This window comes from Amphiura filiformis, chromosome 16 (assembly GCF_039555335.1).
Source record: "Amphiura filiformis chromosome 16, Afil_fr2py, whole genome shotgun sequence".
Classification (NCBI taxonomy): Eukaryota; Metazoa; Echinodermata; class Ophiuroidea; order Amphilepidida; family Amphiuridae; genus Amphiura; species Amphiura filiformis.
This window is the reverse complement of record NC_092643.1, coordinates 47,408,529-47,433,214: the sequence shown is the minus strand read 5'-3', so window position 1 is coordinate 47,433,214 and position 24,686 is coordinate 47,408,529. Positions and strand designations below refer to the sequence as shown.

The 24,686-nt window shown below is 36.5% G+C and overlaps 1 protein-coding gene across 1 annotated transcript in view; it reads right to left on the bottom strand.

The window, feature by feature from the left end:
• LOC140136109 (signal peptide peptidase-like 3) overlaps positions 1–22,193 on the bottom strand; it is a 105,953-nt gene extending 83,760 nt beyond the window's left edge. The window contains 2 exon segments of the mRNA XM_072157815.1: positions 2,864–2,941; positions 21,779–22,193. Of these exon segments, the coding sequence (XP_072013916.1) occupies positions 2,864–2,941; positions 21,779–21,810 (110 nt within the window). The 5' untranslated portion in view covers positions 21,811–22,193.
• Between the last annotated feature and the right edge of the window lie 2,493 nt (positions 22,194–24,686).

Genomic DNA, 24,686 nt, shown 5'->3' with positions numbered 1-24,686 from the left:
GCTACAGTTGAGTTGCATAGCGGCTGAAAGGTCTATCCCATTATGCTTTGCGGTACAATATTACAACTGCACTTGCCATAGAAAATGTACACAAAATGTCTCGCTTAAATTTTCAATTACTCGCTTAAATTAGGGCGCTTAGGAGTTTGTTTGAAAATATATCACCCCTACAGTATTGTGAATCTATCAGGGTTGTCACTAGACTGAATTTAGTGCCGGCTAAATTTCCATGATATTTGTCCAAAATACTCTTATGGATCATTTTACAGCTGATTTTAAAGGTAAAAAGTACAATTTCTCTATTTTAGTGCCGGTTGGTAAGTCCACATATTCCCTCGAGTGGCGGTTGGTCAGCCTGAGTGCTGGTTACTACCGATCAGCACCGATCAGTGTAGTGACAACCCTGGAATCTATCCATACACCAGGGATTCAAATCCGACGAGAACCCGAGAACCAGTTCTCCTGAAGGTTCTTGCTGGATTATAACTAGATTCTCGTTAGCTTCCAAGTCTCAGATCACATGTTGTGTTAGATTGTACCTTCATTCCTTAGCTTTACTGCAACAGAAATAATGATTTAATATTTTCTGAAATGTTGGGAAGGCAAAATCAGAAAGGCAACAGTGGTGGATTGGCCAGATGAACTTAGAACTAGATTTAAGTTTGAGCATTGTCATGAAAGGGTAGTGAAAGAGACATGCGTTGTCTGTCAGAAAAACCTGCAAAAAATTAATGCCAGGTACATGAGGGGAAGGTGATTTTACCTGTTTTTCTCAATATTTTGCTGGAATCAAAAGCCTGGTTTGATGAGAACCAAAGGTTCTCGCAAAAACCCTTTGCGAGAACCTAAACAGGTTCCCGCAATTGATTGCAAATTTGAACCCCTGTACACTGCAATGCATGTTGGGATACTCCCTTCAGCGGCTGTGGTTGAGTTCAAATAACAATATACTTTATAGAACAATCATCATGAACAATGCATGGCATTGTGATAGCAACAATTAAATCAGGGTTCGAATTCAGTCAATTTTTTTGCATTGCAGTTTGTGCTATGCAAAACACATGTTTGCATAGCAGTATAGCACTTTTAGCTATGCATTTTGGAAAAGTGCATAGCAGTTGATGGAAATTGCATCGCATTTTGCGATGCGATACCGTCGAATTCGATCGCTGATGGTAATATTCTCAATTTAAAAATATAGTGGCTCAGATTATCATTATACACTGCAGGTACATTGATATTCATCATTTGGACATCAACAAAATCCAGTCAGCAACCCCATAAACGAATTTTTTAACTGCCTTTAAATCTTGAAAGCTTTTCCTGAAATCACATTATCATACTCGGTCACGGTTTGAGTGTGGAATAAGTTGATAGTATAACATTCCTATATGTAGATATAGCTTATTACCAGCATCTAATCATCCATAAATCATAATTTTATTATTTATACTTAAAGTTACAGTCCAGCAAGCACTTTGAATAAATTCCTTCATTTCAAAATTTCTCATCAAAACAAGGACAGCGTATCGCATTAAATTTTAATGATTTTCAATATCATTACTGAACGCAAGTAAACACCACACAAAACAGATTCAAATTCAAATTTCCATAAACAGATGCATCAGTAGGATAAGATCAATTTAATTTTTGTTTGTCAAATCCAACACTATTTACTGACTGACTTGCATGAGTTTTCGCCATCCAGGCTGATGGCCTTGATCAATCACAGATGATCTGGTCCACTGCATTTCCCACGGTGTGTGGATGTAATCTCACTCCTCGGAATCAAAGAAGCAATTCCGATCCGCAAGAAGGGGCCAAAGCAATCAACCACGATGACACCTCTTTCTTTCTCAGTCACCACATATATATGATCCACTGCTAAAATGAACTTTGATCCAGTGGAGTGAGATTGCATCCATACACCGCGGGAAATGCAGTGGACCAGATCACTTGTGATCAAGCCATCAGCTTGGATGGCGAAAGCTCAAGTCAGTGAGTAAATAATTTTGGATTTGTTAAACAAAAATTTAATTAATGAGTTCAAATAATGCCTAATAATAATGCATAATGCCTAATATGATTACAAATTTGTGTAAAACAAATTTAAAATCCATCTATTCTACATCTTTCTCTGAATGTATGGTGTTTATGTTGTTTTCAATACTAAGTTGTACATTCATCACAGCACTTGAAATCGGGGACATGAGAGCAGAATCCATATCAATGCACAACACTAGTGATCTTCCACGATACGCATGATCAATAATACAAAGTGTCTACACAACACTCGGAACCACAGCCGTGAAATAATTGCGTAGCGAGCATGTTGCTTATAAGTGTGTCGCAGCATGTTACAGTGTGTGTGCAGCACTCATTTCGCGATGCCATGTGTGCCGTCTACACGCAAAAGAAGAGATTACATTGAAACGCATTCTAAGAGTGCCACTGATACGAATCCCACTTACCGTGTCAAATCACCCATTGTAGACTTTAACATTTGCTCTTTTTATGACAAATTATCATCATCCAATTCGAAAATGTAAAAAATGTTTTTTTTTTTTTTTACATTTCGAATTTTTTTTTTTTGGCCACATTTCCGAATTCCTGGAAGACTTACATTTCTGGTTACACCATTCTGCATCTGAAAACAATCACTGGAATTTCAAACATGCTCAACTACTAAGTCACAGTTCTTTAACCTCAAATTTGTACATTCACTAGATGAACTTTGAATTGCATACAAAATTCACACTCTACAACTCGAGGTCAAATTTTCAGTTATGATTGTTTAATGCAAGTTAACGAACTGTGGCTTTAAATTGAGGCCAATATATGGTGGTAATAAGTAAATGCTTACCTGAAGCTGCCATAAACTATTAAAAGGATGGAAATCAAAAATGTTGAGACCCGCGATGAGTCAACCAGTGAGTAGGCCCTGCAGTAAGAGAAGAGCAGAAAACAAATTAGAATACACAGGTACGCAATCACGAAAATACACACAAAGAGCACATTAAGGGAAGGGGTATGAGCGTTTGGACAGTATTTATTTTGGGACATTAGAGCACATCAGACATATCGAATTGCATTCTGAATACTGAAGAATGTCATTCTGATATCAAATAATTTTGATTTTTTTGAAATTCGCAATGTAATACACATTTTATGGCAAATCATTAAAAATTGATATTTTTGATATATTTAACAGTACTTGAAGTAAACTTTATAAATGATTTATACTTAAAGTGTATGTAGGTGGGATGAAAAGCCGACGATCAATTGAAAATTTTGACCTCCCTGCTACATACACTTTAAGAATATATCATTAGATTTATATCATTTACTTTGAGGACTGTTATATATCAAAATTTGAAAAATATCAAATTTTTATAATTTGTCATAAAATTTGTATTATATTGTGATTTTCAAAAATGAAAATTATTTGATATCAGAAAGACATGCTTCGATTCAGAATGCAATTCGATAGGTCCGAGGTGCTCTCATGTCCCACAAAAAATACTGTCGAAACGCAATAAACGCTCATTTTAGATCCCTTAATATCATCACCTGATGACAAGAGTTTCATCGCAAGATTGCAGAATGATGTAAGTGAAATACACAATGTTCTTGCATTTTTCCAACCATTTGTTATAGAATTGAGCAAATGAGATCGACGTTGGGAGAATTAAATTATGAGAAACAACTCAAACAAGCATGCTGCTTATTTTCCACCCAGGAGGATCTCAGTGCAAACATCTATGAGAGATGTGTTGCTGAAATGGTTCTCATTTTCAGCATTCTCGTATACGGATGGCCCCTTTTTTGTGGTAATTAGTATACATGCAGATTGGTCCATTTGTTTTCATAATGTTCTCAAATTTGTTGGGATATTGGCCTAATTTTGTCAATCTTGAATCAAATTTTTCCCAAACATACAAAAAATTGAAAAAACTTGTGAAAACTTTGGACATGTATAGTAGAAACTAAGAATTTAAAATACAATATCAAGATCAATCGCAATCAAAAAATCATTTGAATTTACATTTGTACTGATGTATCTCCAATTTTTTTGTTGCCATTTTAAGGTCACACCATTTTAACACATACAGGTACCCTTGAGGGAAATGAAAACAGTGAAGCTATTCTATTTGCACTTACTCTAAAATGTGTGCGCATTGAAATGCTTTTGTCAAATGGAAATTTACATTTACATGTAGGGTCAACAATGTTCAACTCTCCACCAAGGGAAAATAGTAATTATGAACTGCAAAAAGAGCAATTTTGAAAATGAATTATTTCAGTTTTGATTGTTCAATTTTCATTTTGATTTCACCTTTTGAAAAGAAGGGGGGCAAGACATTAGCCAGAGGGGTGTCCAGTTGTCATTTGGAGACCCTGTTTTCAATTAGGACACCCTAAAATTCTGATTTTTATAATGGAGTGAATAGGAAGTGGACACCCTGATTTTATATATTAATAATAAGGTATTTTTGACCATTTTGGACACCCCAAAGACACCTCTCTGGCTAATGCCTTGGAGGGGCAGTGATTTTGTCAAGCTGAGAGGGGGGAGCAGTTTTTGGCACACATTCATGGCTCATGCACTAAAATAATTTTAAAAAGGCTTAAATATGCACATTTTCCTGCTTGCTACGTTTGCAATATATACCTCGAATCTCGATCATTTAAGATTTACCTGGATGACTGATAATATTCACAAATGGATCATTTAAGGTTAAGTTTGCAAATTGGGATCCAAAAAAATTGGCATGTACAAGGGGGGAAGGCAAAGATTCCATGGACTTTTATATAAATTTAAGCTCATTAAACACACTCAACATTGTGGACATCCACAGGCCTATTCCATACATTGTAGGTCGCTACATCTATAGCTTTAAAAATAATTTCAAGGCATAACATCAGGTCCACAGTGTGGCAATTAACTGTCATATAGTTTGTGTATATGCCTACAAGTTCATGGTTTTAATAGTGCAATGTCACACTTTTAATGTCCTCAAGGGTCCAAAGTTGAAGGTTAATATGTGTATGTGAACATATGTGACTATGACTAAAATGACTACAGTATGAGTTTTTGAAAACAATTCAAAAGTATTTTACAAATGTATGTATAAAACATGTTCAAACTCAGACATGAGAAGAGCATTCTTCTAATTTTAATTAGAAGAATGCTCTTAAGCCTTGAATACACTCATAATGCAATATGGTGTGTGTGTGTGTAGTGCAAGAGAGATCTGCAATAGCTGCCAGGTGTCATATGTGTACAATATAGAATGCAGAAATGGTCAAATTGTCTATAGGGCAGCTATTGCAGATAGGCCTTATCATATTAATCCTATCAAGGGTTTAGAGCAAGAAAGGCCTATCTGCAATAGCTGCCAGGTGTCATATGTGTACAATATAGAATGCAGAAATGGTCAAATTGTCTATAGGGCAGCTACAGTGGCGTAACTCACGAGGGGGGCAGAGGGGGGCAACATGCCTGGCGGCACTTAGGGGGCGCCAAATTGACCAATTCAGCATCAATTTTATGTCCTCCAATTTAGTGTATAGGCCGATTTGTCCAAAATTTACAAGCGTCCGCATAATTGTTTCAAGCATGGGGGGGCATTATGTATCCTTAGCCCTCGTCTAAGATATTCTCGAGGGGGGTAGGGGCGCCAATTTTGTTTCTTGCCCCTGGCGTTACCAACCCTAGTTACGCCACTGGGCAGCTATTACAGATAGAGTCAAAACCACACACTGTACATTGAAATCATCCTTGATGAAAACCATGACATCTGGCCATGACATGAGTAAATTTTCTTTCCTGGCCTTCATGATGATCACTCTCTATAATCACTTTTTAATTTTATTCATTCTCTAACATGCTAATAATGCTCCAAAATGCATGCAGTGGGATTAAGACAATATTGCCTTTCCACATGACTGCCTGCCATTCCTTGTCAAGAAAATACTGTACTGTGATAAATATAATGCACTTTTTCTGCTAACAAAATAATTGATACCCAATTTTACTACGTTTCTGAAAATTAAAAATGTTTAATTTTGTATAGGTCGGAAGTGTACACTGTCACCGTTAATTATGCATTTTTAGAGAAAGAACCCCGGAAAGACCACCTTTTCTTTTAGATTTATACCACAAAGCTAGCTCACCAGTTGCAGGTCGTGTTTACTACCGACAAAGTAATGCAAACTCTAAATTCAAATGGAAGTCAATATTGGTTTTTAAACATTAATACCGACGTATATGTGCCTATCAACGAGTTGCTTGAACAAGAGTGAATTTTTAAGACAGTTTGTCACACTTTTTTATTTTTTTTACTCAAATGTTTAAATGCTCAGTGCAGTTAAAACACTCATAGTGTGAATACAATAAAATGAAAATTTAACTAGAATTTCGCGGTTCTCGACGCAAAGCGTCGGCCACAATGCCTCCACCTTGACGCCCATCATTGTAACTTGTGCAATTTCACTTGACCCAAAAATGACCTTCACATTATCAGCCTCACTAAGGAGGCCGTTCCCACCAAATTTCATGAACCTGCAGCAGTCTATAGCGATTTGGCCCCAGATGATCCTGAATGACTCCAAAATGACTGTGACATTTTTTCCTTGTTTCAGTGGTTGTCCCCACAAAATTTCATGAATCTGCGACAATCTATGGCGATTTGACCTTGGATGACCCCAAAATGACCTTGACATTTTTGTCTTCCTACAGTGGGCGTTCCCACCAAATTTCATGAACCTGCAACAATATATGGCAATTTGACCCCGGATGACCCCAAATGACCTCACAATGACCTTGCGATTGCGCTGAAAAGCAAATCAGGTCAAGAACTTCTGTTTGCGCTACTCTCCGCCAAGTTTCATCACTGTATCTCGTACAGATCTCCAGATAATCTGTGCACAAGGTTATTTTCCTTGATATGCATAAATTAGGTACCAACTCCGAGAAATTGCACTCGCAAGCTCGGACGGACGGACAGATGGACGGACGGACAACCAGGAAACATAATACCTCCGGTGGAGGCATAAAAAATATTACACTCAGTTTCAAAATGGTAAATTTAGTTTTGTTGAAAAAAACGCAATTGCACCCAAAAAACGCAATTGCGGCCGCGAAAACCGCGATCACGTTTTCCTCCGGTACTAACCTTATACTAGTACTTTGTCTACTTTATTTAATACGCACAATATAGACCAGACAGGTCAACTATATCACTCTAAACGTGGGCCTACTTTTTGGCGTAGTGGTAAAAGCCTAACAATTCCTGCCGATTACGAGTGTAGTGTAAATATGATAAAATTTAAAAATCAATTAAAAAATATTACACCTGGTGCGGATCCAGAGGGGGGGCGGAGGGGGCGCGCGCCCCCCATAAAAATAGCAAAAGTAGGAAAGATGGGGCGCCCGCCCCCCGTAAAAATGAGAAAAGAGGAAAGGAGAGAAAGAGAAAAAGAGAAGAGAAAGGCGAGAAAAAGAAGTAAAAGAGAAGAGAAAGGTTAAATTGCGCGTAATCGAGTCCTTCATTTTGCAAAATTGTCCCCCTCAGACACCCTTACGTATGCGTAAACAACTGGCCGTTTTTGCTTTTGTTCGGACACCCGTACCATTTAGGCCTCTATTGTTTTAAGTAATAACTTAATGATTAGGCCTACAGTAATAGTTAATAATATTCCACGAATGGCTTCGATTGGGCCTTCATTTTCACACATTTCCGAACTTTATCACTGTGGAACTTTATCTAAAATTTTACACAATAAATAGTGTCAAAATGGTCCACCAAATGGCTTCAATTAGGTCTTCATTTTTCAAAAGTTTCTCACTTCTTAGGGGGCACATCCTCCTTCAGACACCCCCCTGCGTCGCGCAAGCAATTAAATTTATACAATTATAATATTGAAAACTAGTCCACGAATGGGAAATGAGCCGGCATGGTCATTTCACAAATTTTCCGCGCTTTCAAACCAAAATTTCACACAACAATAGTGTCAAAATGGTCCACCAAATAGCTTCAATTAGGTCTTCATTTTGCAAAAGTTTCTCACTTCGAGGGGGGCACATCCCCTCAGACACCCCCCTGTGTCGCACAAGCAACTGAATTTATACAATAATATTGAAAACTTGTCCACGAGGGGGAAATGAGGCGTCATGGTCATTTCAAAAAATTTCCGCTCTTTCAAACTCAAATTTTACACAATAATAGTGTCAAAATGGTCCACCAAATGGCTTCAATTAGGTCTTCATTTTGCAAAAGTTTCTCACTTCTACTCAGGGGGGCACATCCCCCCTCTGCGTCGTGCAAGCAATTAAATTTATACAATTATAATATTGAAAACTTACTTGTCCAAGAATGGGAAATGAGCCGTCATGGTCATTTCACTAATTTTCCGCTCTTTCAAACTCAAATTTTACACAATAATAGTGTCAAAATGGGCCACCAAATGGCTTCAATTAGGTCTACATTTTGCAAAAGTTGCTCACTTCTCAGGGGGCACATCCCCCTCAGACACCCCCCTGCGTCGCATAAGCGCTGACGCGATCACCGCTTTCGTGGCCATATGGTTTGTCGCAATCTAGAAATCTCATGTATTTTGCGCCCCCCATATTTTTTTCTCTCTGGATCGGCGGCTGCACCCAACACCCAGTTCATAAATTGTAAGTGTGACTGTGACAATATGTTTTCACATATTAAAGGGGGGTAACCCTATTGGTTTTGGATATGGATTGTCTTTAAAATTACATAATAATATCAAATATCGCCTCCTTTATGCTGCTTTGTGAAAAAGCGAGAGCATTTTCAGCGTAAATGTGAATAAATAGCCAAATTTGCAATCCAATACCTTGGTATCGTGAATTGCATTCTGGGCAGGCAATGACGAATGCTGACATGCTGTACAATGCCCGCCCGTATTGAACGGAAATTTTTTTTTTTTTTCGTACCGTTTCAGAAAAAAGGAAACAAAATATATTTCCCCTTGCAATATGTACATTTCAAATGAATATAAAAAAGTTTGGGTAAAATGGAGAGGAAAAAAAAACCCTTCCGAGACCGGGTTTTGAACCGGGTACCTCTCGGTAAAAAACAAACGCGCTAGTCAATTGAGCTATTTAGCACACCACGCTTACCGTTGCCGTTTTCATAACTATATACGGCGCACCGTCTTGCGGTGACTGATATTTCGTTCATAATTCCCTCCCAGAATTCCAAAGTATTTACCATTGTTTACAAACTGGTATACCTGTAAAAACCGCTGTGATTCATGATTTCTCCGGAAATACATAGACTTGGAGCGTCAAATTTCAGGATAGTAATGAGAAAAATAGTATCTATTATGTGATACCAAAACCTCATCAACAATGAAAAAAATCGGGGGGATGATGCTGTCGATCGGGTTACGGACCTTTAACGGATCACTTTTAAAATCATGATCTGGGTTTTCAAATGTCATCAATTTCATAGTTTTAATATTTTCTTCACAATATTATTATGATCATACGTACATGCTGGTACCAATTATTTTGATAGTTTCTCTGACTGCAAACCTTACAACCAAAACTGCTTTTTACAGACTACCACTACCAGTTGAAATATCAAGCTATCCAAAATGAACTTTAAAGTTTAGTAATTTTAAAGAGAATGAGGAAAAAATTTAAGTGCAAATCACAAAAAAGCACATTTTGCCGCTATCAACCCACTAGAGCAAATCAGTACCGGTACAGGAAATTTAAATGAGAGAAATGCATTATGGGAAGTGAAATATATCTTCTCTGTATCTGATTCCTCTGTTGAGAGCCCCTGGTTAAAGTGGTACTACACCCCTTGATAAATTTGTGACTGTAGTGTTTTTGCATTTTTCTCCAAAAAATAATAACACAATAATACTACACTGGAATTTCAGTGACTCAAGACAAGCGGTACGGTACATTACATGTATATACATGATAAGAAAAGAGGTACCGCTAGAATGTACCTCATTTCTTAACATAATTATATAATGAACCACTTGTCTTGAATCCTTGAAATTTCGGTGAAGTGATTCCTTGCCCCTATAATATACATAACTTTTGTTACCAGTGTGTACGTATTTTTTTTTTTAAAAAAAATCAGGGGGGTGTACAAAAAATGTAGTACCACCATAAGCACCAAAGTGGGTCACTAGTGCATTTTTGTATTCACTGCTCAAGTCCAGAGCAAAGGCCAGTCTGAGGAAGTGCAATTTTTTTGTACTTCTAAAAATTTTGGCTTGTTTCTAATTTTGCTACTATCATTCAAGCTTAGATATACTTACAACCATACATGTACACACCAACAGTTTTGCTCAACTTTTAAATTAGCTCAAGCTTAGAAGATAATTTAACAAAAAGCAAGTCTTAGTTTAAAACCTGGTTTAAAATTAATGTACACAGTAATATTTCAACTTGTACTAGCAGCTACTGCATGAGTCAGTATTTTGTTTTGGTATGCATGAACTAGACAAGAGCATTGCTAATCGATTAAGGTTTATAAATAAGTATGTAAAATTGGCTTACATTTTGTAGGAAGTTCATAGGTGATTGATGGGCCTATGAACTTCCTACAAAATGCAAGTTAATTTTACATGGCACAATAAATAAAAAGGACTATAAATCATAGATTTCCTTTACAACATAATTTGCCAACTGCTCCTCCAAGTGATAAAAACAAATACCTGCAATATAATTGCCAGGTTCTATGTGTGCAATACAATGTAGAATGCAGAAACTGTCAAAATGTCAGTAGGGCAGCTATTGCAGATAGGGCCGGCCTCTTCGAAATGTACTGTATCATCAATTTGATACTAGTCTGTGCTACAGACCATGTACCTACATGTATATTACCTATAGGGACTAGGGGAGAGAAACTGCTGGGAACCACACACTCTTGGAAATCATAGTGGCTACTCACTACGCTCACTATTTGATGAGTTAGTATGAACTCACCCCCCCTCCCAATCGTGAGTAGTCTTTGACAAAGACTTATTTTTACATGTACCTCAATGTCATCGCATGTTATGTAAGACACTGCAAATTATCTTGTTGTGTAATGTGTTTTGGTGTGTTGTGTAAGCCAAATGCTTATAAATTATATGGCTTGACGCCGTTGTGTAAGTGATTTGGCCATCCTCAGCTTCAACTAACTGCCCATCACAGTTTGTTGACCCAAGTTTCTGAATTCAACAACCTAAATTGTGCAGTGGGTGCATGAGGAATTACAGAATTAATACAGTACATCACTCTGCTAGCACTCTCTCATGAACTGTAAGTGGTATTTTTCACGAAAACTACAAACTCATGTAATTTTTCACGCCAACCAATTTTGGACTACTTCCCTCGTTTTTAAATTCACGATTTTGAGATTTAATACATGTACATGTAGACCTAGATGCATAAAATAACATATTCGTGCATTAAAGGTCCGTAACCCGATCGACAGCATCATCCCCCCGATTTTTTTTTTTTTTTTTTAGTTTTTGGTATCATATAATAGTTACTATTTTCTCATTACTATCCTGAAATTTGACGCTCCAAGTCGATGTATTTCGGAGAAATCATGAATCACAGCGGTTTTACAGGTTACCAGTTTGTAAACAATAAAAATTTCTTCGGATCATGGGAAGAGAAAAAGCGAACTACGCTAAGTGTAGTCTCGCCCAGACTGTATGTGGCTATCACGAGGATCGACGAGTGTCAGACCGACGCAAACTGGCTGTGTAGGAGACTACGCTAAGTGCTGAGGAGACGGTCCGCCGTATATAATTAAAACAATTCCTTGATTATTTCAGTTGGTGAAATAGCTCAATTGGCTAGCGCGCCGTTCTTTTACCCGAGAGGTACCCGGTTCAAAACCCGGTATCGGAAGGTTTTTTTCCTCTCCATTTTTAACCCAAACTTTTTTATATTCTTTTTTTATGTACATATTGCAAGGGGAAATATATTTTGGTTCCTTTTTTTCTGAAACGGTACGAAAAAAAAAACAACAAAAAAAAACAAACAAATATTTTCCGTTCAATACGGGCGGGCATTGCAGCATGTCAGCATTAAATCATACTGAACGGGAATTGTTGTTGTTGCATGCCTACCCAGAATGCAATTCACGATATACAAGGTATTGGATTGCAAATTTGGCTATTTATTCACATTTACGCTGAAAATGCTCTCGTTTTTCACAAAGCAGCATAAAGGGGGAGATATTTGATATTATTATGTAATTTTAAAGACAATCCATATCCAAAACCAATAGGGTTACCCCCCTTTAAAAGCGGAAATACCCATATAAATACAGTATTTTTATCCAACCTGCATGTTAAATGTAACATTTTGTCGGTATTAATTTGCTGCCACATTTGTCATTTGAGCCATTTAAATCTTTTAATTCTAAGCGCATTTTCTGACTGTTCCAAATGTGTCAAAATTTTTAAGATGTTCTACTTCAGTAAATCACTGATTTCTACTTCATCTTCAGCTAATAAAGTGTGTAAAAAGTAATAACACTGCCATGCTAATTTTTTCACAATAGTTACTTTCTTCTTTTCACTGTTTCCAAAAGTTGTGTTTTTACCCATTTCATGCAACCAATTAAAACCTTAATTTGTCCAAGGTACAATTAAATGTCAATTTGTGTGCTAGTTAGTTCATTGATTGAAAACACTTGAAGATAATTGAGTCACTACTTGAACTTGAACATTTTCCCATGCCACCCCTACAATAGAATATGAATTGTTGTTAAGAAATGAAAACCTGTATGCACACAGTGCACACAATACAGTTCAATGTCAGTTTCTGGCACATGTACATTTGTGTAAATAAACCTGATGGATAGAAATGTAATGTTGACTGTTTCATTATTATAAACGTTCACCTTTGAAACCTTTCACTTCCATCTACATTGTACTACAATGTATGAAGTACAATGTACCGGTACTATAGATTTTAAATGAATGTACATGTACACAATACCATTCAATGTCAATTTCTGCTTGTTTTGGTAAACAAACATGATGGATACAGAAATGTTAAAATATGTTTCATTTATATGTACTAATATGTTGAAACCTTCCACTTACATTTAAAATATGTATGAAGATTGAAGTACACAATACATTTCAATGTCAGTTTCTGCTTGAAAATATTTTGGTAAATAAACGAGATGGATAGAAATGTAATGTTGACTTAGGGATTCAATCATGTTTCACTGTTGTTCATCACCGTTTAACAACGATACAGCCGCGTCGTCTGCGTAAACCACATAGACGCGCCGGACGCGAGTTGTTAAACGGTGATGAACAACAGTGAAACATGATTGAATCCCTTGATTATTTCACGAGGAATATCACTTAATCATTGCCACTCATCTTTACAAAAACTTCGATGATTTCTCTGTTGATATCAGCAATAAAACTAGGGCCTACAGAATAAAACGGCAATGTTTAGCCGCTACCTGAAAAATACTGAATTCAACAGCTCTCAGATTCAACTTGCAAGCTTGCACACGCATTGCACGCACAAAAGTTCCAGACATGGCCAATTTTACGTGCTCTCCGTAATGCGTAGTCTCGCTTTCGCGTTCACGTATACGCTACAGTAAAAGTGTGGATTCATCACGGTTTAACAATGGTTGGCTCCTGTACAAAGGTATATAGGAAGACTTGTTGAATGTTTCATCATGTTCATTGTAAAAAAAATATGTACACAAGCCCACATACATTTTTTTGTATATATGAAGTACTTCCACCTTCCAATTCAATGTCAGTTTCTCTTTATATTTTGGTAATAAAACCCAATGGAGATATTTTCGCTGTCCAGATTAATTTTTCGTGATTTTATATATATAGATGGCTCAAAATAAGCTAAGGTGTCATAAAAGTGTAACACACAATTATTTTTCCAGCTCTTTTCTTTTGGTCTCCAACCAGGTTTAAATTATAGTATGCACATATATCGCTCATAATACACTAAAAGAAAGATAAGTTATAGACCATTTACTTCACAAATTTAATTTTCTAGCCCTTATGCGACGTTATATTTGACAGACACAATTTTGATGATTTTCTGCAATCAAATAAAAATTTATAAAGTATTACATAAGGTATTTTGTGGTTATTTAGGTGTAGGACCTACAGCAACTGATTGTGGAAAAAATGTGTCCAAATATTACAATAAGGAGGATAAATTGTTATAAATAAAATATGTGTGTCTGTCAAGCCATAACATACATAAGATGTCTGTCAAATGTAACATACAGAATAATAATTTGGCAAAAACAGTAGTTCAAGATGGGAAATTGAATAAAGATCACATGCAGTTTATAAATCACATGTTTTAAAACACTTTTATAAACTCTAAACTATCATCATAATGTGAACATCAAGTGATTTTTTATTTTTTTAATACGTATTGCGTATTTTACTTTTGACAGACACATACAAATCTTGCGTATGTTACTTGCGTACAAATGTTTGACAGACAACACTTAACAATGGATTGTGTCATCAAAAAGCTTCTCCTCACAAAGTGATAGTGCCACAAAGCTAGGTGGAGCTAAATGCTATGTCATGTAGCATAATTAGCTGTATCACCCTAGTTTAGCAGGAATTACAGCACCGTCTTGCGTATGTTACTATTTGACAGACATTTCAAGAAAAATTTTAAAATTGTTATATGTTCAAAAAAGATGGCAGCCACTTACAAATTGATTATAATATGGAGAAATGAAGTTATTTACAATAGATTTACCCTTTAGTTTATGCTTCAAGTCTTTGTTTATAAAAACTGAGGGACTTCAAAATCAATCAAAAGTTTGACAGACAATAGTAACATACATAAAGGCAAACTTTTAAATCCTTTTTTGATCTGTTAACTTATAATTCATAATGCCTCTTTCTGTTTTTTTTGATTGGTTTACTGCACCATTTTGGGAAACAGGTCACATGAATTTCTATAAGGATCCACAAAAAAATTAAAAGCTGTTGAAAAAAGGCGTCTCTTGGCATGTTACAAATAAAAGTGTAAAAATAGGCATTTTTACAGCTATTTTTTATTTTTTTTATTATTTAGAGTGAAAGGATTTTACTTAAATTGTGTATGCTATGTCTTTACTACCTAAACTTGCCACTAAACTAGCAAATATTCCATTTCTATAAGGCCAAGTAAAAAATAAAACATGTTTCACGTCCGGGTTTTCGAAAAAAAGGAGGAAGAGGGGGCTTTTTATTTTCTATTTTTTATCGCAAAATTGGTGTAAATACCCATACTAAGAGCTGTTTTAGCGTATACAATAATGCCTGGAAAAAGGAGGAGGCCTTTTTTTATTTGTTGTTCTGAGAGTTACACCCCCTCTAATGATCACAAAACCTTCCTAAAGTGTTTCTTGTATCTTAACAAGGCTATAGAATGCATCCCAACTTCCTAGACATATTTTTTGAAAAGATATAACAGAAATACAAAAATAAAAATATATTTGAGGAAACCTCAAAAAAGGAAGCGGGAGGGGACGTGAAACATGTTTAATTTTTTATTTGGCCTAATTATTATTTTTTTTAAAAAGATGTCAAAATATATGGCTATAATATGACACCTTAGCATATTTTGAGCCAGATATTCATGTACATGTATTTAGTACTCTACATGTAATAAATATTTTTGTGGGGTTAAAAATTTGCAGCCTCCTCTTTGGCCATGAAAAATGTGAAAATTAAATAAAACCTTCAGGGACATAAATTTCTCACTATGTTGACTGTTCATTTATAAAAGTAGAAATTTTCACCCTTCATTACTTTCACTATTGTTGCACTCTTCATACAGGGGGCCATGTAGTTTATTTTACGTTTGCAAACATCTAGGTTAAAAACTTGAAAATGAGTGAAATTTAATATCTAGGCCTATAAATAAACTAATAATGAATGAAATAATTGTTATGGCACAAAAATTAATCATACAAAAATTATCACATTTACATAATTGCTTGCCCCTGACCTGATATAAGGTTATATGTACTCAAGGCATGCTAATAACTATAGGTCAACAAGGTCAAGTTGTCTTGCTGGCAGGTATTCAGACCATTAATAGCATACTAAATAAATCACTACCATACTTCACTACATTACACCAATTAGTATTTTTCCCTGGTTTTACATAGATACTTTGTATGCCTTCAAATTCTTACATTCAAACTGGGATTTCAGACAACAAATGCTTCATGCATTGTATAGACCACTGTTAAAATGCTTTCCATTTTTATTTGGAGAGGGTTATGTGAAATACTATTTTTTAGCCACTTTTTTTCTTTTAACTAACAATATAAATTTTAATATTTTATCCAAGGTGTATTTATTTAGGTGAAAAAAAGTTTTATCACCAAGTAGTGCTTGACCTAAAATGCGTAAAATTCTTGCGTCCAGACGCAAAATTGTATTGCTGGACGCACTGTTCAACAAGCTGCATCAATGCGTCCGAGTGGATGCACATGAATTTCAAATCAAAATCAAGTATAAGCTTACTCAATCTACTTTCCAAGAAATAAAATAAATATTTTTATTATTTTCTAAACCTTCATTGTGCATAAATGAATATTTTAGCAACATATCGACCAATGGACCAATCAGCACACATTCAAGTTAATTGACCTTTCAGATTTAACCACTCCCATTATGCAACACTTCCGGGGTCAACCAGTCAATGAAAATTCTTACGACAGCGAGACGTCTGAACAACTGTAAACTTTCGCTCAAACACAAGAGCAAAAATACAACTTTCAAAACTATCATACATTGTCAGCAAGTTTCCATTCACGTAATTTGTTACTGACAATAATATTTATAAATCTTTAAAATCTCATCAGGAATCTGAATGGAAATAGTCGAATATTTGCATCAAACTGCGATGCAATACCGGCAATCGGGGCTTTGTAAAACAGTATTCCCTGGGAATACCCATCACATTTTAACATCTACGGACGCACAAAAATTTTGTGGGACACACATTTCTCGACCAGGTTTTACAGTTGTTTTGCCAAATTCGCTCAGCATTCACCAATTGGATTTTTGGAAATCTTGGGAAGTTGGGACCAATCAGTCAAATTTAAAAGAACATGATAAATTCTAACAAACACATTTTTAAGACATTAAAGCAGAATATAGATGGCTGTCAGTGTGACATCTGTTGTGGGTACTAGAATAGTAAACTCTGTTCAAAGTTTCAGCCCATGAACAACAGATGAATTAGGTATAGAGCAATACTAGCAGTCAGTCTAGGACCCTGTTCACATTAGAAAATTTTCTTCTTTCGACGAACCTGAAACGAAGATCAATAATCATTTTTTCCTAAATGTGTACGCACTTTTCTGATCATGTGACAAGTGACCTTTGCCGGCTTTAATAATAGCCGGGCGTTAATAACTTCGTTCGAGCTCCATTAATTTTCATGAAATGTGTACAGCGCAATGTCTTCGTTCAGGCTTCGTTCAGCGTAATGTGTACACATGCTTAATTAGTTAATCAAGATTAACTTATCTTTGTCGAATGAAGAGATTTTCTGATGTGAACAATGTCTAGTCAATCACATCAAGCAAGTGAACGAATCATGTATACTTGCACTATTGACATGAGTCACTGAAAGCCTCTATTATGATTTATTTTACTAATATTAATGAACAAGTTTTTAGTTACTTTAGTTTTAGTAGTTTTCGAGAGATAAGGCTCTTCACAATCAAGCGTCCAAAATTGAAAATTGCAAAATAAAGAAAATATTTAATTATTTTATTTATATTTTGCATTTTGTCCTTTAATTAAAATTGCTTTTATGACTTTTACTTGTTATTTTCTAACATGAATCATATCAACAATAATGATGAATAAACAAACAGCATAACTGCACCTTATACTATGTGTAAAAGTAAAGCATAGGCCTAGTAATAAAATAATTAAATGCCGACTCCAGTCAAAACAAGTTGATAAGGCCAAAAAAAAAAAAGGTTTGTCTCAAAGCTGACGAGTGATCTGAAAACAAATGCGAAATGTGATTTTTTTTTCCAACTTGATATTTTTATGGTGTGTCAAAATTGAAAATTAGTGTGGTGGCTGTCAAATTCAGCAGTGCCAGTGTTGTCTATACCCATCATTTCCAACACACAAGCTATCGGAGCACATGGATTCTCGCCGTTAAGTATTTCTAAAGCAACATCTTTTAGTGTGTTCGTAGTTTTGGTTTTGTGTAAAAACCATCCTTTCTCTTTATTTTTCAATATAATTCGATAATTTGATTTTCAAGATCACAAACTCGGATGATGCTGCCGCTGAATCCATGATGACTTCGGTGGGAGGATTAATACTGCGCCATGTATTTAATATTTAAATTAAACAAACGTCATCGTATGTCATAGTCATTCATATTGCCACGCATGACGTAAAATGACAACATTAATAATGTTGATGAATATTCAGCGAGTATTCGAGTACATGGTGTACAATTAAGATTTTTTATTGTAGGATCGGTCTTAAAAAATAGTATGATTTAAATACGCATGCAGGTGTGTCATTCAGACTACAACAGTGTCATCGTAGGTGACTTTTTAGTTAGGCTGTTTTAAATTCTTGATCCAGGAGACGCACTGTGCGATGTTCGATGTTTTTTGATATTTTTATTTTGAGAAAAAAAATCTGATTTTCGCCGAATTTTTCGGGAAAAAATTATTTAAAAAAATTTTGAAATAAAAAAAATTCCGCATATCTTTTTTTTCAAATTGCACGATTTTACAAATGCGCGTGTCAACTTTGAGACGAACCATTTTTTTGGCCTAATTGGTTGTGATAACTAATACTAAAGAAAATAATAATTAATAATTAAACGTCACCTCGTCCTATGCTTGAACAGTAAACTCGGAATCAATAAGCCCAATCGCCATTCTAACTTCCGGTTTTTGAGAGCAGTTTTGGGACACTTTGACCTCTGACAAGTGACATATCGGGAAAATTTACGTAATTTTTATTAATTTTCTTATTATTGTCACAATTTTGATCATTAAAAATACCAAATAATTAATTTATAAAACACTAATATTTTTTATATTTGTTTTAAATATTGTAAAACATTTTAGATTATATTTTGTACGTACAAAAACACAATATTTCTAAATTTTCTGAAAGGTCAAAGGACAAAGTGTCCTAAAACTGCAAAAACTGTCCTACAATGCATTGCAAACTTCCAATGCCGATTGGGCTTATTGTGAAGGGCCTAATGCAATTTCAGGGGCATGTTCTACTTTTGTTCAACACAAAATAGGAATTGTGTATGACTGGGAAAGTGGGAATATGTCCTTGATGAACCTAGGAATCTCTTGATCGCTTCCATGATTTGCGCAAGGCCACTCAGAAAGCTACGAGGAAGGCTCACAGAGAGTTTATCAACTCTATTCCAGCAAAAAGTTCTGGTCCTTCATGAAGAATTTGAAGACCGACTCTGTTGGCATATCTACCCTGAGATCAAACTCAGGTGTTCTGGAATCTGACAACCATGTTAAGGCTAACATTCTCAATGACCAATTCAAATCTGTTTTTACCAATGAAGATGACACATTACCAACATTAGGACCTAGCAATTATCCCACAATACCAGACATTCAAATTTCACAAGAGGGCATCATTAAACTCTTACAGAACATCAAGATTCACAAAGCCCCAGGGCCTGATGGTATTCCTGCCTATATACTCAAGGTTGCAGCCGAGGAGATAGCCCGGCATTATGTATGATTTTCGAAAGATCCTTGGAGTCTGGCGAACTACCATCAGATTGGCTTAGTGCCAATATTAGCCCAATTTTCAAGAAAGGAGACCGAACAGCTGCCTCGAACTATAGGCCCGTCTCTCTCACAGCCATATGTTGCAAGGTCTTAGAACATGTCATCCATTCACACATCATGCATCATTTTGATAAACATTCTGTTCTCACCACAAAACAACATGGCTTCAGACGCAACCACTCATGCGAATCACAACTTTTATTAACAACACATGACCTGGCCCTTTCACTAAATAACAGACAACAAACTGATCTTGTAATTATGGATTTTAGCAAGGCATTTGATACGGTACCACACAATCGCCTTCTCCTTAAATTACAACACTATGGCATCCGCAACAACATCCGTATGGATAGCAAATTTCCTTATGCACCGTAAACAGAGGGTCGTTGTCGGGGGTGAACACTCGGCTTGGACAGATGTGTTATCTGGCGTTCCCCAGGGCACGGTGCTAGGACCTTTGCTATTCCTCATATATATATCAATGACTTGCCACAAAACATACAATCTGAAGTCCGGCTCTTTGCCGATGATTGTGTTATCTATAGGCAAATAGTTCACAATCATGACCATGATCAACTCCAGGATGACTTAAACACACTTGTCAAATGGCAGAATGATTGGCAACTACATTTCAATATCCAAAAATGTTTCGTCATGAGGATCACCCATGCACGTTCGACTAAAATGTTTGATTACAAATTGGGAGACAGCATTTTAGAAGAGACAAAATGCCATCCCTACCTAGGAGTTGAGATTTCCAACAATCTTTCATGGTCAAATCACATTCACCGCAACACATCATCTGCAAACAGACAGTTAGGATTTATTAGAAGAAACTTGTACTCTTGCACCAAGCAAATCAAACAAAATGCCTACATGTCACTTGTGCGTCCCCACATTGAATATGCCAGTTCAGTGTGGGACCCCCACCAAAAAGATCTAAGTAACAAAATTGAGATGGTGCAGCACCGCGCAGCGCGCTTTGTTATGAATGACCACAAAAGAACTAGTAGCGTCACTAACATGCTAAAGGAGCTGGATTGGTGTTCTTTAAAAGATCGTAGAACAGCCAATAGGTTAACTCCACAAGGCTAGAGAGGGTCTCCTGCCCCTGCCGGTCGACGACCTCCTTCTGCCGGTCCAACGTCCTTCTAGGCACTCTCACCAGAACTCATATCAAATCATAACCGCAAACAAAGACTGTTATAAGTACTGTTCTGGCCAAGGACAGTACAGGACTGGAACAAGCTACCCTACCACATCACCACGATACAAGACTCCAAAGATTTCAAGAACCAAGCAACCAACTACCTAAAGCAACTCCAATAAACAGCAATCCGCATGCGCACAACTATTCCTGTTCGTCTGGCTTCACTTGAAGCGTTGAGCAGTATTGCTACAGATACAGATACCTACGATGTATACAGATCATTGAAAGTTTGGAAATTGGGATCCCAAAAATTTGACATGTGCAAGGGGGGGGCAAAGAATTTTAGGCGGACCGAGAGGGGGGGGGGCAAGCGATTTTTGGCGGGGGGGGGAGGCTCATAATTATTGCACAGCCTCTATAGTCAAATGCAGCAAACCTTTGACGAGCGCGACTACCGTGATGTTGCAAATTCGGCGCTAACAACGCGTACGGCGCAGCAGGTCATTCATAAATTTCCACTCAGCAACAACATATCGCCTTAGCAGCCAATCAGAGACAAGTGCGTGCAACGCAGTAAATACGTGCAACGCAGTAAATTCGCGATGTATCCTTACAATAGGCGCTCGTCAAAGGTTTACTGCATTTTAGTATAGTGTACATGCATTTATGTACAATGTAAACATAATGTGCGTACAAAACATTGAATATGATTCACGTACTTGATTATGTCATGTGACTTGTGAACATAAAAAATGTATTCATTTGTATGAATGCTGCAAGAACTTACCAATCGTAGTCTGTGACGGGTTGAGGATTCATTTTGGCAAATTATACCAAATATCTCCTGCTATAAATAAGTTTGAAGATGGCTGCCTGTATCACCGACAGTTCAATTTGAATATAATTTCATATACAGAAAATATACCTGGTATTATATTGTGTACAATAAAAACAGCTGAATTTGCCCCAGTCCAGGACAGCCGAGCGAGTGCAGTGCTAAACTCGCACTCCTTTCGTCGTCAATCACACCCCTTAAAACACATCATGACGCCCCCTCCATGGTAAAATATGAATCCTCATATTACAAAGATTACAAAAATTGAAATATTTTGTCCAATTGGGCAGCATATGCGGCAAAATTGATCGTCAAACATTGTCTTATAATTCCATTTTTCTCCGATCGGATGACCTCTACTTCTTCGATAATGTTATGATTGAAATGAGCATGCGCAGTAGGGTTTTTAATCGAAGAACTGCTTACTGGTTGTCGTATTATTCTTGTGTATGGCACCTTGCCATGTAAATTTGAGAGTTAAAAAAGAGCCGTAACTCATACACGAACTGCGGTGTTCAGAGGGCGAAAACATGCAATTTTTTTTATTGACAATAGGAACAATGCGGAAATCTATTGTTTGGTTTGTTGATTTAACTCTTTTCTTTACGGCATTTTGTTTTTAAAAGGTTTTTAGTATTTTCCCGCGAAATCATGACCATAATCATGCTAGGGCGACAAACTAGTTATACAAAGAGAAAATATTTTGGAAGGCATAAAATTTCCCTTTTCAACTTGATTCATGTTCATTCATTCATTGGTTCATTTCATCGGCATTTCATTCATTCTAGTTCATTCATTAATTCATTCATATATTCAACAATTCATTCATTCATCCCCTATATTTCATTCATTCATTTTCATCAGGCCCGTAACAAGGGGGCGGTTGAGTGGAGCTGGTGGCGGACGCCTCCCCCCCCCCAAAAGGAAAATCGCCAGAGGCCCAAAAAGACCCCTTTAAAGTCCCATTTGCGAGCGTGGCGAGCGAAGCGGATTTCAATTTTTTGGTCAAAAAATGTATTTATTTATTTATTTATCTATTTATTTATTTATTTATTTAGTTAGTTAGTTAGTTAGTTAGTTAGTTAGTTAGTTATTTATTTAGTTGTTTATTTAGTTATTTATTTAGTTATTTATATATTTATTTATTTATTTAGTCAGTGGTTGCAGGTTGGTTAGTTGGTTAGTTTGTTAGTTTGTTAGTTTAGTTAGTTAGTTCATTCGTTATTCATTAATTCATTCATTCATTCATTCGTTCATTCATCCACCCATCCCCCATTCATTCATTCATTCTTTCTTTTATAAGTCAATCACACGCGTATTTGGGGGTGGGGGGCTTTGGGGCGCCAGCCCCCCGGGGTAAAAGTAGGGGAGGCAAAAATGAAGGGGCGGCGGAAGATAAAGGGGCGTCAAAAAGAGTAACAAAAGAAAAAATGGCGCAGGACTTAAGGGGCGGCAAGAATAATTCTGAAGGAAAAAGGGCGAAAAATTATTGAAAATTAATGAAAGTAGGGCCTATACCTTTTTGACTGTCAACAGGGCGATAGCAGCATAGCGCTTAGCTGTGTTGGTATTAGGGGGGTGTAACACCGGTAAAATGTAACTTAAAAAAACAATAGAGAGTTCCCGTGTTTTCAAGCGGAACGGACTACAATAGTGTTTATAACGTGATTCGCACCGCCGTATTCCTCATTCCTTTGATTTGGTCAATGACCCTATTGGTGCTACATTCTACAAAATAACATTTGCTAATTATTGCGCGAGTGTTGGTATTCTGAAAATTGTAAACGGAGTGTAGGTTTCCCTCCAAGATGGCGGGTAACCCAAAACACGGGAACTCTCTATTTGGTGATAAAAATTTGAGCTCCTATCCCCCCTGGTTAACAAGCACACCAAATTATTCCTCTCATTGCAAGGATTCAGAAAAAGACCAATTTCGTTCAAATCGGAGCATTTTTAATTTTTGGCCCCTGTGTGGCCAACAAATCTGACCACCGCCCAAAAATTTGACCTTTTTGCTTATAACTCAAGAACGGTATGTCGCAGGTAGGTCAAACTATATACTATTAGTGTCTGAATCCTTGCAACGAGAGGAATAATTTGGTGTGCTTGTTAACCAGATTTGAACAACCTTGAAATTTGACCACTGTTGACCTTTAACCTTGAATATGACCGGAGTGCCGGTTTATTTTTGTTAACATCTTAAATGTGTTATAGGATCATAAAAAGAAACTAAAAAATTTGGTTTGGTAGAGTCCTGCGGGGGGGGGGGAGATGCACATTAAAACCTGGTAGATACCGGGCTAAGAAGAGCAAAAAATAATAGGCGCTAGCAACTTATTTTATGTGTAATAAGCCTAATTCCATTTGTTTCACAATTTGACAACTTTTTCTGCTTTAATAATTGGTCGCCCCTTCTGCTTTCTGCCGTCCCTTCCTTTTTGCCGCCCTGCTTCCCCCCTCGCCCATATACGCGATATAGGACCTACGCGCAGGACCACTGTGTTGTTGTAATTATAGTCTCGGGCCATACTGTATGTGGCTATCACGAACATTAGTGTCAGACCGACACAAACTGGCTGTGTAGGAGACTAATTCCTTAAAGCCTTACGATTTCCTTCAAATTTTAACTTTGTTATTATAAAGGCCTAGGCTACTAATCACGTCTGAAATCAATTTTATATTAATATAAGATCGTACATTTATGGCTTTAAAACGGAAAATACAAATTTGTCCGAACTGCAAGAATATAGTTAAAACATGTAGCCAAAGGCAGGCGGTGATGGAAGCGATATCGCCAATTTTGAGGTCGCCATTGGATTAACACATAATCATGAAATCTTCACAAACAATTCTAAATTTG